Below are 15,867 nucleotides of genomic sequence, written 5' to 3'. Positions count from 1 at the left end.
AAATACTAATTAAGATTTTATACATGTTTGAAAAAACCGATCCAAACATGTACGAATTCATTTTAAAAATCGTGATTGAATTTAAATTTTTATATATGAGAGTACGTCTGATTAGGTCCAACCCGTCAATACTCAACTTTAAAGAAAACATAAGTAGAAAATTTAATTCCATTGTTCGTATTTAATTTTTAAAATTAATTAAAATTATGGGTCTCTTCACTAGAATTAATTTTAGAAATTTTTTTCCTGAACAATTCATAAAAATTAATTAGTATTGTGGTTTTTCATTTTGTTTTCTAATAGAAATTTATTGTATGAAGAGTTTTTTTTAAATAATATTTTATTTCCACTCACAAAAAAGCATTTTATTTTAAAAAGTAAATAAATTAGCAACAATAATAGGTCATATGCCCTAAACCCAAAAAAAAAACCGCCAAAGCTGAGTTTCCAGTTACAGTGAAACAAAACTCAAGTAATCAAACAGATCCACCTTCCTTTAAACACACGACATAATCCCATCTCGCAATTTTTCTTACATTACACTCCTAAATTTTCCTTACAAAACCCCTATAAATAAACCCTAATTAACTTAAATTTTCCATGATTTTTCGTTAAATCAGATGGAGAATATGCAGTACGCAGAGGAACTAGTTCGGGAATTTCTTTTATTCCGAGGCTTTACCAACACTTTACAATCACTCGACACTGAATTATCAACGGATATTGGTAAAGGCTTTCAAATTGATAAAATTATAGAGCTGATTTTCTCTAATTATATTCCTAACTTACAAGCAGATAAATTAGTCAATCTGCTTGGTTTCTTTAAGCAGTGTTTTTCGTGTTCTGCATCATTCGTTTCGACTTTATCGAAATTGGAAGTTTCGATTATTAAATACTACATTGTTTGCGCAATTCAATCCGGAAAAAAGGATAAAGTTGTTGAATTTTTTGAAATTCATGGGAATGATTTGCTTCACAAGAGTGCTGATTGGACTCCTTGGTTTGGTAATTTTCTTTTTCCGATCTTAGCAGATTGCTGCTTAGCGCTTATACCATTTGAGTTATGATATGTATTTTAATTGACGGTGTTTGTGTTTTGTTTTGCTTGTTGTAGCTATTCCTTATTTGAAAAACCCTAAATTGGATCCGCAATTTCGTGTTTATTTTACTAAAGAATGGTGTGATGCATTGCGCCTTTCCGTGAGGAATTTTTTCAGTGAGATCTTCAATGGTACTCATATCCTTTTTGAATGATTTGTGTTTTATATTAATGCTATAGTTTATTTGGCGAATTATGTTTTGAAGAGTTATGTCCTTAACTTAGTCACGCATCCCTTCCTTGTTAAAGATCAGTTCGGAAAAGAACACGATTAACCATTTAAAGAATGATATTAAGCAACTTAATCTAAAGCTATCCCAGCTTCAGGCTTTATTGGAGGAGAAAGAAGCTCAGATAGGCCGGTTAAGGAGGTAAGGATGATTACATTTTCTCGATGCTGTCGATCTTTTTCTTACTATGCTGTTATCATGAGATTGAGGGTGGATGATATCTTTGTTTCAGTAATGTGTCCGATGCTGCATCCATAATGGATGCGGATCAAGCTAATAGTTCTCTTTCATCAAATGCTGTGCTTGAAGAAAATCTTAATCATACTTCTGAAACTCGTGTGTCTACTTCACAAAAGATGGGTGAAGTGGAGGCCTCTCAGGAAAGGGCTGGGGCTGGACCTGCCAACTCGGGCAAGTCCAACATCACAAATGATTCAAATTCTACAGGAAATGAGACTGAAGATGGTAAAACTTGTGATACCATTCAAATGTCCCATGGTGACCGTCATGATGGTAGGTTTTAGTTCTATGCTATTTCTCTTTCATGTTTCATTAACCTTAAAGCCTCTTATCATAGTAGAAGTTGCATGACGAGAAGTATGTTCATATTTGACAGATTTTGTTTCTTTTGATTTTGTTTATCTTACTTTAACAGTTTGCCATATATTTTTCAATTTTGAGCTTCCTCTTAGTTAACTAAGCATTGAATTTTATCTTCCAGATAGTGGAAGAGAAACACTGTGTGAAGAAGAATTCCCTGAAGTGAAAGTAGACTTCCAGGTAATGTTGCTTATGAAGAAATGTAATATTGTACAATTCTTTCATGCATTTATTTATCTCTTTCTAAGTGCTCCTTTTCGTTGTTCTTATGACTCTAGTAAACCATTTTTTTCAATTCAGGAGACATTTTTAGGCCACTCAAGTCCAATAAGTAGGTGCCGTTTTTCAGCATCTGGGGACAATATAGCTAGTGCTTCTGTTGATGGAACAGTCAGGTATCTAATGTGAAAGTGGTTGAGGATAAGACCGAGGCTTATTTGTTTAGTTATAGCATTTTAATTGCTTCATCTTTACTCATTCCCAACTTCTGTTTTTGTATTTATTTGTTTATCAAGGATTTGGACGTATGACTCATCAGCTTCAACATCTAGAAATGCAACCATATATTGTGGGGCAGAGATTATGTCGCTTGAGTGGGATTGTAAATCTGACCGATTGGTATTGATTTTTTTTAATTGTAATCATTTATTTTGATAAGAGTCATTTGACCACACGAGATTAGTAATTCCTGGTTCTGCTCTTTTTTTTTTTTGAAAAGCTTCTCATAGGCACTGCTGATGGTGGTATCAAAGCATGGAATGTTGATGCAAAGCGTGTTGTTTGTGATCTTAGTACAAGTAAAGCATTTCCTAGGTAATTTAATTAGAAAATTGTGTTAGCAATTTTATTTTTTAATTGGACGTACCATTAGCCTCCGACTATATTTATTTTATGCAGTGTCGTGGATATAAAGTGCAGCCCTGTAGAACCAGTTTTTGTTTCTGCCGCTGCTTCCAAAAGGTAAATTGTATAAATTTTATCACAAATGTAAAGTTCTTGGACATTTAAGGCACATCCCTGGTGAAGATTTTCCTGCATGTTAACACGCCAACCAAGTCTAATATGATATGATAGCTAGGAAATATTCTCAGTTGGTGATGATAATTCTGTCCATTTTGAATAGGAGATTGGTAGTTGGTACTTTGCTTCAGTGATTGTCTTTGTATGAGATGAATTATCTCCTCTAAATTTAAGACATTTGCATTCTTTTCTATTTATTTTATTTTTATTTTCCTGAATGAGATGCGCATATTGCAATTCTTTTCTTATATATGGCCTAGATAGGGTAAATCTCTGAAAAGCCAGAATATACCAAAACAATTGCTTTGAATTGTTTTTGTTCTGTCATATCGGGTGTTGCCTGGAATTTTTTTTGTCATTCAATTCCCCATCGTACAAATTGTTTCTAGAGTTGCAACAATATTTATGTATTTGCAGGCATGGCTCAGGCTATCTTGACAGTTTGGGATATGCTTCCTTAACGGTGTGGAATATGAAGACATGGAAAGCTATGGTAGGTGCTTGTTTGTTTAGATCATCCTCTACTAATGCAGAAAAAATATCATTATTTGTACTCCTTAATGATTTTCAAATTTAATGAAGGCAGTTCTACCTCTTGGTGAAGATCCACCTGCAATTACTTCTTTATGCTTCAATCACAATGGAAAGATTTTGGCAGCTGCTGCAACTGATGGAATGATCCACATGTTTGGTATCCTTTTGTAATCTTATCTTGGGCCTAAGGTGCTTCTTCAATGTACATTGAGGTTATGCATGCTTGCACATGAACATATTTATGCTAAGATACCCGTCCTTAACTTGCCAAAGACATGTCTGCTGGTCTACAGATTACTGGGTGGCCTGCACATGATTCTACTATAAATTCTATTCTTTTTGGGCCAGATGAGACGAGCATTTTCAGTTTGGGTCAAGATGGGAAGGTATGTGTGGTCTTGTATATTTATTTTAGGCTAAACCTATTTTAAGGTCCCTGAACTATACGTTTTTTGTTCATTAGGTCCCTCAACTTTTATTTGGCTTCCTCAAGTCCCTAAAGTTTCATTTTTTTGGTTCGTCAGGTCCCTCAACTTTTATTTGGCTTCCTCGGATCCCTAAACTTTCGTTTTTTGGTTCCTTAGGTCCTTAAACTTTTGTTTTTTTACTTCATGAAGTCCTTTAATGGATCTCCATTAAAGGACCTAATGAACCAAAAAACAAAACTTTAGGGATCTGAGAAAGCCAAATAGAAGTTGAGGGACCTGGTGAACCAAAAAAAAAGTTTAGGGATCTGAGGAAGCCAAATAGAAGTTGAGGGACCTGATGAACCAAAATTATATAGTTTAGGGACCTCAAAATGGGTTTATTCTTTATTTTAAGGTTAGTTACTAAAATATGCATGATATAGCGAATTTTGCAATTTGATTATCTTTTTAATTTTAACATTATGAACTTTTTAATTGTTGCAATGTAATGCTCGATATCAGAATTAGATAGAGAGAATCTGGTGTGGCACGCTGGAGATGCACATGTATAATTTTTTTGAACTCACAAAAGCCTTATGTGAACTTCATGTTCAGCTTCGGCTTGCCACATCAGCTTGCATTCACCGGATTTTGATATCATTTCTCACTTTGCAAAAATTAGAAGATACATGCATGACATTATAAAAAAATAAAAAATATGATTTAATCATAAATTTTGCTAATGGTCGGACATTTTTTGGTTATCAATATCAACCCATAATTTAAACTTGAAGTTAATATTGTATGCTCTGTCCGGTTACAAATTGAACTACATATTCTTTGATATGGTTAACTGTGCCACTCTTGTCATTTTTTGCCAATATGTCGAACCTAATTTGAATTATGTCTTGTGATCAGATTTTTGAATGGAGCTTGCAAAACCAAGGTCATGTCCTTTGGTCAAGGAGCTGTAGCAGGTATTTTTTATTTGCTTCCCACAAGAATCATGTTGGTGCATTCTAGCCAATTTTAGCATGTCGAGCGTCTGTTTTGAACATTGACATGGCTATAATTGGTTTTTAAGCTATGTTTGGTTCATAGAATTGATAAGGAATAGAAATAGCTTTTAGATAAGTAATAGTAGTAATTTGTGTAGGAAAAGTATGCTTTTGAAAAGCAAAGAATAGCTATTCTATTTCATATTTTTCTCATGTATTATATTTTGTGAACCAAACATGGCTTTAGTCTTTAGCTTATAAGTAATGGAAGTAACTTAATTCTGTAGGTTCTGCAGTCCTGAGACCTCAAAACATTGTAGACATGAAATGGCTTTGGATGCGACTGGGAGGAGACTATTGGTGACATCTGGTGCAGTAAGAGCACCAATATATCAGGTAATATCTCCTCGGATCATAATTATATCCTGACGTGTTGCCTAATTGACCAAGTTGGGTGAGATTATATTGTCGCTAGAAATGGATGTTCTTTTAGGATTGAAATTTATAGCTTTAATAACTTATCTCAGGCTCGAGGATATGGAAATAGTTGGAGAACCCTTCCTCACACTGCAGCTATAACTACTGTGGATTGGCACCCAACTTTACCTGTTTTCTTGACCGGCTCCGCTGATAACTCTGTTCGAGTGACTTCATTTTCATGACAATCCCCTACTACAATGGCTGTAATTGCTCCTTTTTTTATTTGCAGAAATAGTAATTATTTGGTTAGTTAGGGCTTGAGTAAAACTGCTACGGCAGCTAAAAAATGTTATAGGTTATATTTACATGGGCGTTGAAGAAGAATTCTTCAAGTTTGAGAGTGAGTTGGGTGAGGTGGGATATGTTGTAACTTAATTCAATTTATTTGTGTTTGTATTATTTGTGCCATAGTCATTTTCATTTGCTGATGTGTGTATTTGTGCGAATAATAGCATTTAAAGAGATTTTACGAACATTGCATATCCTGATTCAATTGCCTTACATCAAAGCCTTTTTATGAGAGAACTGCATTTAGGATTCTCATTAAATAATACAGAGACTGTCAGCATAAATACAGCGAGAAACCAACTGGAACTAGAGAAAAACACAGAAGGAATATCAATGGCTGTTCCTAGATTCTAGGATGTATTCTGGTCTTAATTCTTACTGTGACGTAGAACCAGTCCCTTGCTCTGTCCGCAAACTGGAAAGAGGCATGCCTCCACGAACTGGAAAGAGGCGTGCCTCCACGAAGGTAGCATCGCCAAAATGCCTAAAGCTCCCCCAAATCCTACACTCCAACCAGATGCCAAACCCCAATAAAACCATTTCCAGAATTCATCGTCGTCGTCTTCATCCTTGTTTTGGGTGTCATCGTTGGCTGGTCTATCTTGAAGAGTCTTGTCATCTTCAGGACATTTTCGAGTGACTGGTGGCCCACAGAGTTCTACATTACCGGCAAAAACAGAAGCATTAAAGCTTTGAAGTTGGGTGCTTGTCGGAATTCTCCCTGACAAGTTATTGTATGCAAGGTCTATGTAACCCAGAAAAGTCGGCTTAGCCATGCTGACAGGAATTTCACCTGATAAACCATTTCTTGATAGATCAAACCACTGCAGGAGGTTCAATTCTCCTATGTCTTCAGGAATCATCCCGGTTAAACCATTTCTTGACAAGTTCAACCCAACAAGTGCTGTAAGACTTGTTATTTCTTGTGGAATTTCTCCAGATAGTTTGTTTCCGGCGAGATTGATGATCCTTAACAGCTGAAGATTCTTCTGATACTCGTATGCTGTTCCTTTCCATCCAATTAGCGCCTTATCGACATAGATTCCTCCAAAAAAAATACGTTTGCTGATAGATGACGCAAAATTGTGATTGTAAAGGTTATTGTTTACCAAGTTTTCTCTAGTCATAGCAGTGAAATTCTTGAAACAATGTGGTATGGTTCCTGAAATATTGTTAACAGAGAGGTCTAAGAGATGAATATTTTGTAGCCAACACAGCTGAACCGGTATGCTTCCATTGAACTTATTTGATTGTAAACTCAGAAACACCAGTAAAACCTGCCTTTCTCCCATCCATGGAGGTATTCCACCAGATAATCTATTATAACCAAGATCCAGAAATCTCAACCTACTGCAATTCTTTAACGATGATGGTATTCCTCCGGAAAAACTATTATTTTGTAACACAAATGATTGAAGCGCGGATAAAGATCCCACAGAAGCTGGGATTTTTCCTGACAAGTTATTGGCAGCTAAGTTCAAGATAAATAGCTGATGCCCATTTCTGAAACAATCATCAGGAACTTCTCCAGTTAACAAGTTATCCGAAAGGTCAAGGAAATTCAATTCCCTACCTATAACTTTACAAACAGAAGAAATTGAACCGACAAATTTATTTTTGGAAAGATTCAAAGAAGAAGCATTGGAAGGAAGTAATGGCAAAGAGCCTTCAAACAGGTTTGAACTTAAATCTATACCTGGACTAGCAATAAATTTCAACGACAAGTCTGGCACTACGCCACTCAACAAGTTGTTAGAGAAATTCAGATAAAATATCGTATGCGACAGATTCCAAAACCACTGAGGAACAGAATCTGAAACTCCACCATTTGCTATATCAAGCACCAGATAGTTACTTTGAGTTCGTAACCACCCAGGGAAACGAGGCCCCAGATCGATAGACCTGAGACCTATTACATCTAACTTGAAAGGAGGAACCCAATCAGATTTGAATTTCAGAGCCAGAGGATTGCAGTTCAAGTAGATTTGCTTCAACCGGTAGAGTTTCAAAAAAAGAGCCTCAGTAACCACACCTTGGAAAAAGTTATGAGCAACGTACAAAACCTCAAGATCAGATAAGTTTCCAATACTTTCAGTAATAGTCCCATTTAATATATTACGAGCAACACTTAATTTCCTCAATGATGGAAGCATAGAAAAATCAGGTAATAACCCTTCTAATTGATTGTAACCTACATCCAACTCTACAAGATGAGAAACCTGACCGAATCTCTTCGGAAAAAAACCGGTCAGTTGATTATGACAGACAATCAGTCGTTCCAAGGAAGAAAACACTGTAAAATCAGGTAACGAACCATAAAATTGATTCGTATCTAATCTCAGAATCTCCAGCGAATTCTTCGCACACTTGGACAAATGTTTAAAAAACTCGGGAAGAGATCCGCTGAAATTGTTGGTAGACAGGTCTAGTGTCTGTAAGCTACAGAAATTCCCTATAAAACCTAAATTTTCACCTTCTAATTGGTTATGTGAAAGATTAAGATATACAAGAGGTGTATTTATCTGCAATAACCCATATGAAATGGAGCCTTGTAACTGATTATTACTGAGATCAAGAAACCACAGATTCGACAAGTTCCTTAGCTGAAAAGCTAGGGTTCCAGCGAAGCTAGCTTTTGAGATATTCAGATATCTCAATTCGGAAAGCGAACCATTAAATTCAGGGATTGTAGTTCCCTGAAAATCATTCCGACTCAAATCTAAATAATTAAGGTGTCGTAATTCAAGCAAGGAGAGGCTAAGTTTACCTCTCAGAGGCTTATTATCATCAGTAGCGTGAAGATCAAGCAAAGTAATATGACCTGTTTGGTTGCTGCACCGTACACCTCTCCATTGGCAGCAATCTTCTTCTTCACGTTTCCAAGAAGAGAGACGGCCGTACTCGTCCACAAGATTCTGCTTAATCTCGAGAAGCGCTCGCCTCTCGCTCGCTCTGCACCGAACAAGAGAATCTCCAAGACCTGGTTTTATGTGCATAGTGATAACGTACAGAACAAGAAATGATTTAATTATGCGTTTTACGATCATGATCGAAGGCAATCAAATCAAATCAAGATGAAGAATAGTAAAAATAAGTAGCGGTAATAGATGGAGAAGTTCTGATATATAGAGATGCTTGCATAAATTGTTTTCTCCGTTATTGGAACAGGAACAGAGCTAAGGTGTGAAAATGAATGCAGATGTGAGGTGAAATACAGGAGCCAAGGTCATTATCAGGGATACTGTTGAGTGTTGACTAATTTAGGTCAGCTGATTGTCAATGATTGAGATATTTGAGGAGATTTTTTCTTAATTTCTTGCATGCACTGTTGAAAATAAAAATTATGGTCCAAATTGAATGTCCATGATTTTAGAATTCATTTCAGATTTATTTATTTGATAAAAACATTTAAATTCTATACAAAAAAATTAAAAATAAATAAATCAAAATAATTATTTCTTTATAAAATAAATTCTTTAATATTTTTTTTATCTAAATTTTTTAAAATTCTTCAGACTCTAATATTTCTTCCCCACTCGCTTGGGGAGGAGCATCAAAATAATTATTTGTTTATAAAATAAATTCTTTAATATTTTTTTTATCTAAATTTTTTAAAATTCTTCAGACTCTAATATTTCTTCCCCACTCGCTTGGGGAGGAGCATCAAAATAATTATTTGTTTATAAAATAAATTCTTTAATATTTTTTTTATCTAAATTTTTTAAAATTCTTCAGACTCTAATATTTCTTCCCCGCTCGCTTGGGGAGGAGCATCCACATGAATAATAATTATTTGGCTAGTTACGGCTTGCGTAAAAATGCCACGGCAGGAGAAATAATGTTATACTAGTTATATTTACATGGGAATTGAAGAAGAATTCTTCAAGTTTGAGAGCATGGATTTAAATCGCGGTAACGGCCGCAGTCGCGGCTTTACATAACGGTAACGGATTGGTAACGGCTGTAACGTTGCGTAACAGTCTACTGGAGTGCATTTTTAAAAAAAAAATTATAAAGTACGTAGAATTAATAGATTTTGAAAGAATTAAAATGACATTTAATTAAACAAATATCTAATAAAAAGAACTATAAAAAAATACACATTTTATTCATTATTTAATATCATGTATTTTTTTGAAGACTTAAAACTTATATAAGTAGGAGTACACACATATATAGCTTACTAGCATATTCATTATTTATTGTATTTAAATTATTTAGTTATTCCATTATATATAGATAGTTATCATTTAAAATATAAATGTTTAGGATAATTATTAAAAATAAAAAATAAAAAATAAAAGCAAGCTCTAAAAGATTAAATAAGAGTTTATAAAAAATACAAAAAATTTAAGCATAAAATCTTTTTTAAAGATATTAATTTAATAATAAAAAAGATATAATTTATGTAATTTATTTATATTTAGTGAAATTTTATAATTCTAGTCTTAAATTCAAGATTTTAGTTCATTAAAATTAATCATTTGGGCTTGTTTAAGAAAATAGATGGGATTTTTAGACAAATACCTACCAAACAGTAAAATAATCTCATATATACCTTTTGACTAAATTTAATTGAAATTTACGGTTTGACTAGTATTTATTACAAAAATAATTTTTTTGTTTTGAAAAATAAGGTTTGATCAAAATCTTGGATTTGTCTTGCGATCTTAAGTCCAGAGCATCAATGGAAACTCTCAAGTCCATATGGCTATTTCCGCAGCTGATTTTGGTTGGAATCGGGGAAGCGTTTCAGTTTACGGACAAATTGCTTTGTATTATCAAGAGTTTTCGATCTCATTGATTTTGTTGATTTTTGAAGAAAAAATAGCGATTGGTATTGTGGATATGAACAGAGAAAATGTTCCCAAAAAATTTAATTGATCTGTTCCCAATTTTTTTTAATTGAATTCTTCCTAAATTATTGATTTGTTCCCACATATTTTCCCAACTCTTTTTTTTAAAATTTCCTACCTGAAGACCCCTTTCAATTGGTATAACATCTGGTGTTTCTACTTCAGACAAGGTAATTCATGAAGTCTATTTTTTCTGTTTTATTTGGCTGTGTTTTGTCAATTCTGGTTTTCAGCAATTATATTTGATATGGATGGTTTGAATTATGATTTGTATGTTCATATAGATGGTTTGGGTTCTGATTTGTGCAAGAAGATTTTAGATGAGTATAAGTTGCTCGATGAAATGCCTAAAAGAAGATTAAGTGACTTCCAATGTGTTTATCTCAAAAAGGACAAACAATAAGATGAAAACCACCATGGCTGTACTACTGGAGCATAGGTGAACTTAATTATGAAAGTGGCATATTCTAGCATATCTATAAACAAGGCATTCAAAGGCAAGTCCAACTCAAAGATCAAGGGAAACAAAAGAAGATACCAAGAAATTTGAAGGGACGAATTTCTAATTTAATCTATGCATCCATAATGAAGAAGTTATCATATGTAGATATAACACTGTATTACTTTGTAAAATAATAAAAAATACTAATATAATATCATATGTAGTTAACTATCAGTTAACTAATAGATAGTTAACTATTGGTCAATTACAAATTTACTAACATTCTACTATCGGTTAAATAATAGGTAGTTAACCATTGGTCTAGTATCAATTTATTATATTTGTCTGTTCTTTACGATTGCGACTTTGTTAGCTATTTTTCTTACAAGATGGACATAATATTTGATAAAAAGATATAATTTTTACTGTCAAATTATTAAAAGATAAATTTATTATTGATTTACTATCAATATTATAAATATATACAAAATTAATTTATCTTTTAGATTATTAAACAAGTAACTAACTTACGGTCTACTATCAATTAACCGATAGGTAGTTAATTATTGGTCTACTAACAATTTACTAACGGTCTACTATTAGTTAACTATTAGGTAGTTAAATGTTGGTCTATTCTCAATTTACTAACGGTCTACTATCAGTTAACTAATAGGTAGTTAACTATTGGTCTACTATCAATTTATTATATTTGTTATGAACTTGCAGTAAACTACGTGTATTTTTTTATATAAACAATTATTGATAACTATTTGGTAACCTGATAGTAAACTCTTAATAAATCTTTATATAATATACTAACAACAGTAGTAATTGTCTATTAGTTGTAATTGACATTTAGTAATCTATGAAGACACTTTGAGCAACCTATTAGTAAACCTATAGCAATGTTAAAAGGATGTAAAATAAGTTTTGTTGGTTAACTTTTAGAAATCTATTAGAAAACATTAGCGATATTTATTGGTTATCTTTGGGTTACCTAATAGTTGAAAGTGCAACCTATCAGTAAAATTATTTAGTAAATATTTAGTAAACATTTAGTAACCTATTAAAAAATGTAAAACAATACTATACCGATTTAAAATTGTTTTATTATCGGTGAATATTAGGAAATCTATTAGTAAACTTTTTTGGAAACCTTGGATATTTTAACACTATTTTTTATTTTTAAATTATAGAATATTAAAATAAATTATTACTTAATTTACTAAAATCATTGGTGTACCATTAGAAAACCATTGATTAACCAACAATAAAATCATTGCAGATACACAAGTGAAAAAAAAATATAACAAAAATAAGAGCATCATAAAATAATAATTATAATTTTACCAACAGTTAACTCAAGATTTACTAATGGTATTACTAAAATTAAAGAAAAGTTAATTTACTAACCGTCTACTAACAGTTTACTATCGTTTTACTAAAAAACGATAGAAACGTTAAGATGTAACCAATACATGAAAAAATAATATTTATCTGTTAATTTAAAATTATAAAAACGGTAACAATTAAATTTTGGAGCAAAAGGAGATATCAAAAAAAAATTGACTATATATATCTTTTTAATTCTCTTCTTTTCCATACATCATCATAATACTCCTTAACCTTAGCCATTCCTTCAAACAGTGGCTTTTTCCTTTGCCAATCATCTTCCATAAAAATGATTATGTAACAAAAAATATAACAAATCCACAAAATGAAACTGAAGAAATAGAACTCAAACGCAAGGTAATAAACATACAGTGCACTATACCTTTTTTTTCATGCCATGATTTAAAACTCCACAAAAGTGTAGAAAATTTCAAATAAAAAGAACAGCTTACACAGTTTAAAGGATACTAAGGTATAGTGATAAATTCACCTCCCAAAAAAGAGGTCGGAAAAGAAAGATTAAACTCTTATACTATGACATTGCCTGCACTTGCAATTCTTGACCATAGATCAGTATATTCCTTCCCAATTGGACCGGTTATTGCAGATCCTTTTATTTCTCCTTTAGAATTCACAATAACATTGCCCGAACAAACATGGATAATCCGACCTCAAATTCAAAGCGGCAGCACAAAAAGCAGCGCCGCCATAACGAGGAAGAAATTTCTTAATCACCAAAATTGACATTGTTTACGCATCATGGCCAGAGAGATCTCAGCAAAATCGATTTTCCATTTGAATCGATTGAACAAATAGCTTTTCTCTATTTGGCAACACTGATTGTATTTTTCAAAATCTTGAACAGTAAAGAAATCAAATAAAAAAGTAAAGAAGAAAGGAAGAAGAAAAGTGAAATATTTTTGCAAGGAAACACGCGCATCCGTATTAGTGAGATTATTTAGGTGTTTGGTGGTGTAGAGTCTAATTTCCTCAAAATAGATTAGTGATTGGGTACTAGGCCCAATGAAGTGTTGTAACAAAACCTTAACCTAAAAGAAGAGAAGTTACGGGGGATTTTTAGACAAATACCTATAAAACACCTAAATATTCTCAAGAATACCCTTTGATTAAGATTATTTGAAATTTACGATTTGACCAATTTCAATTGCAAAACTAAATTTTCTAATAGCAAATATACGATTTATCATAATTGTCGGTTGAGAAAGTGAAGAATCCAAAGTATCAGACTTTCAAATCGCTCATGGTGCGCGATGCTCATCGACGCTCCATTAGTTTGTCTGTGAGAGATGAAGATTACAGATTTTGAAGTTACAGATTCGCAATTTTGAAGTAACAGATTTTCACCCAAAAAAATTATGGTCTTTGATTACGATGACGATGAAGATTAAAGGTCTACTAATAATAATGATGATAAAGATGGCGATGATTTTGAAGATAAAGGTGATACAATGGAGATTTACTGAGCAATTGTTCCACTGTTAAAATCATAGGTTTGGGGACGACGATGGCGGCAACGGGCGGCTGATTCTTATTTCCTTTTGACTGCCGATTATGGTCCTCAACCTAATGCTTTCAACCCTGTATATTCAACCTTATATTTTTTGTCTTTAGTTCTTTTGGATTTTGTTGATTTCTTACATACTCTACCCACTGTTTGTGTATTTGTTCTTTCCATTGTTGATTGATATATACTTTTTCATTTTTATTCAAAATTGCGCGCTTGCAGTTATTGTTATTAAGAATCAATTGTTAGTGATTGTTATAAAAAATAGCGGGACTAAATCAAGTATAAGCATCTGTTTGATATAAATTTGTCTAAATATCTATGATTTTGTTGGGTACTGGAAAATTGGAGCAGATTGTAGATTTTTGTTTTATGGTAATGCTAAAATTGTAAGTAGATGTAATTAAATTATAAATGTTTTGGCAATCATTTAGTAAACCTTTAGTAACCTATTAACAAACCTAAATCAATAGTATCCCGATTTAAATTGTTTTATTATCAGTGAATATTATAAAACTTATTAGTAGACGTTTTTGAAAATCTTGGGTATCTTAATAGTATATTTGGTAAGCTTATAGTAAATTTTTTATAAACCTTTATATAATATACTAGCAGCATTAGTAATTGTCTACTTATTGTAATTGACATTGGGTAATCTATCAATACAGTAATAACCTACTAGTAAAACTATAGGAATATTAAAAGTATTTGATAACCATTTAGTAAAGCAATAATATCTCGATTTAAATTGTTTTATTATCGGTGAACATTAGGGTATCTATTAATGATTTTTTTGGAAATATTGGGTATCTGGTTATTTTGATAGTGCACATATTGTATAGTATACTGATACAAAATGTTATTATTACTAAACATTTGTCTACTAGTTCACTAACAGTTTACTAATGGTCTACTATCGATTTACTTAAAAATCTATTAGTAAAACTCTAATAACATTTTAAAATACACATTTACTATCGATTCGTTTTCAATTTACTATCGGAATTATATAAATACACGAAATTAGTTTCAATTTGTTTTAATAGTTTACTAATAGCCAACTATTGGTTTACTATCAATATACCAAAAACGAGTTCATTGTAAATTTTAAATCGGTTTACTAATAATCAACTATTGATTTACTATCAGTATTATAAATATAGTACAAAATTAATTTATTTTTTGATTTACTAAACGAGTAGTTAACTTATGGTCTACTATCAGTTAACTAATAGGTAGTTAACTATGGCCTACTATCAATTTACTAACGGTCTACTATCAATTAACTAACAGATAATTAACTATTGGTTTACTATCAATTTACTATATTTGTTTGCCTTTTACGATTGCGACTTTGCTGCCTATTTTTCTTAAAAGATGGAAATAATATTTTGAAAATTAACTAAAAATTTACCGACAGTTTACTCACGGTTAACTAACGGTGTACTATAACAAAATTTATATTAATTTCTTAAAAGATGGAAATTAAATTATAAATCTATCGACAGTTTACTCACGGTTAACTAACGGTGTACTAAAAATAAATTTATTAATTTTTTTAAAAGTGCAGTATGTTTATTGCTAAATATTAGCATTTTTTTTATTTCAAGAGTCTATGTTTATTGAAGCTCTGTGAATAGCATAGATTACGCAAAAAGACGAAAATCACAAATGGATATAGCTAATAATTTGATGGTTACAAGCATAATTTTCATCAAAAATATTATATTTAAATAAACTATTTTTTATTTTTTAATTATAAAGTGTTAAAATGAATTATTATTTAATCTATTAAAATTATTGGTGTATCAATAGTCAACCATTAGTTTACCAAAAATAAAACCATTACAGATACACAAGTGAAAAAAAAATACATAAAAAATCAGTAGCATCACCAAAAAAGATAATTATAAATTTACCAACAGTTAACTTAAAGTTTACTAACAGTATTATTAAAAAGCAAATTATTAGTTTACTATTAGTAAACCATTAACAA

The 15,867-nt window shown here is 31.9% G+C and overlaps 2 protein-coding genes across 2 annotated transcripts; one reads left to right on the top strand and one right to left on the bottom strand.

Moving 5' to 3' along the window:
* The first annotated feature begins 417 nt into the window (after positions 1-417).
* Positions 418-5,796, top strand: LOC126672132 (uncharacterized). The gene is made up of 15 exons (XM_050366074.2): positions 418-1,005; positions 1,115-1,237; positions 1,329-1,470; positions 1,562-1,842; positions 2,051-2,109; positions 2,230-2,324; positions 2,445-2,547; positions 2,648-2,742; positions 2,827-2,889; positions 3,367-3,442; positions 3,532-3,640; positions 3,757-3,869; positions 4,809-4,867; positions 5,176-5,284; positions 5,416-5,796. Exons 1-15 carry the CDS (start codon positions 621-623, stop codon positions 5,548-5,550), a joined length of 1,947 nt encoding a protein of 648 aa, XP_050222031.1. The 5' UTR covers positions 418-620; the 3' UTR covers positions 5,551-5,796.
* A 228-nt stretch (positions 5,797-6,024) lies between these two features.
* LOC130014717 (receptor-like protein EIX2) lies at positions 6,025-8,652 on the bottom strand. The gene has a single exon (XM_050366072.2). The coding sequence runs from the start codon at positions 8,650-8,652 to the stop codon at positions 6,025-6,027; it is 2,628 nt and encodes an 875-aa protein (XP_050222029.2).
* Positions 8,653-15,867: the final 7,215 nt, after the last annotated feature.

The sequence above is a fragment of the Mercurialis annua genome, linkage group LG3 (assembly GCF_937616625.2).
Source record: "Mercurialis annua linkage group LG3, ddMerAnnu1.2, whole genome shotgun sequence".
Taxonomy (NCBI): Eukaryota; Viridiplantae; Streptophyta; class Magnoliopsida; order Malpighiales; family Euphorbiaceae; genus Mercurialis; species Mercurialis annua.
Note: the sequence above shows the minus strand (reverse complement) of the source record. Positions and strands in the feature narration are given on the sequence as shown.

Excerpts from the sequence above, each read along its gene's own strand:
- LOC126672132 (XM_050366074.2), top strand. The coding sequence starts at position 621 with ATGGAGAATATGCAGTACGCAGAGGAACTAGTTCGGGAATTTCTTTTA. Across the intron at positions 2,325-2,444 it reads TCTGTTGATGGAACAGTCAG|GATTTGGACGTATGACTCAT; the intron begins GTATCTAATGTG and ends TTGTTTATCAAG. Across the intron at positions 3,870-4,808 it reads GTTTGGGTCAAGATGGGAAG|ATTTTTGAATGGAGCTTGCA; the intron begins GTATGTGTGGTC and ends TCTTGTGATCAG.
- LOC130014717 (XM_050366072.2), bottom strand. The coding sequence starts at position 8,652 with ATGCACATAAAACCAGGTCTTGGAGATTCTCTTGTTCGGTGCAGAGCG.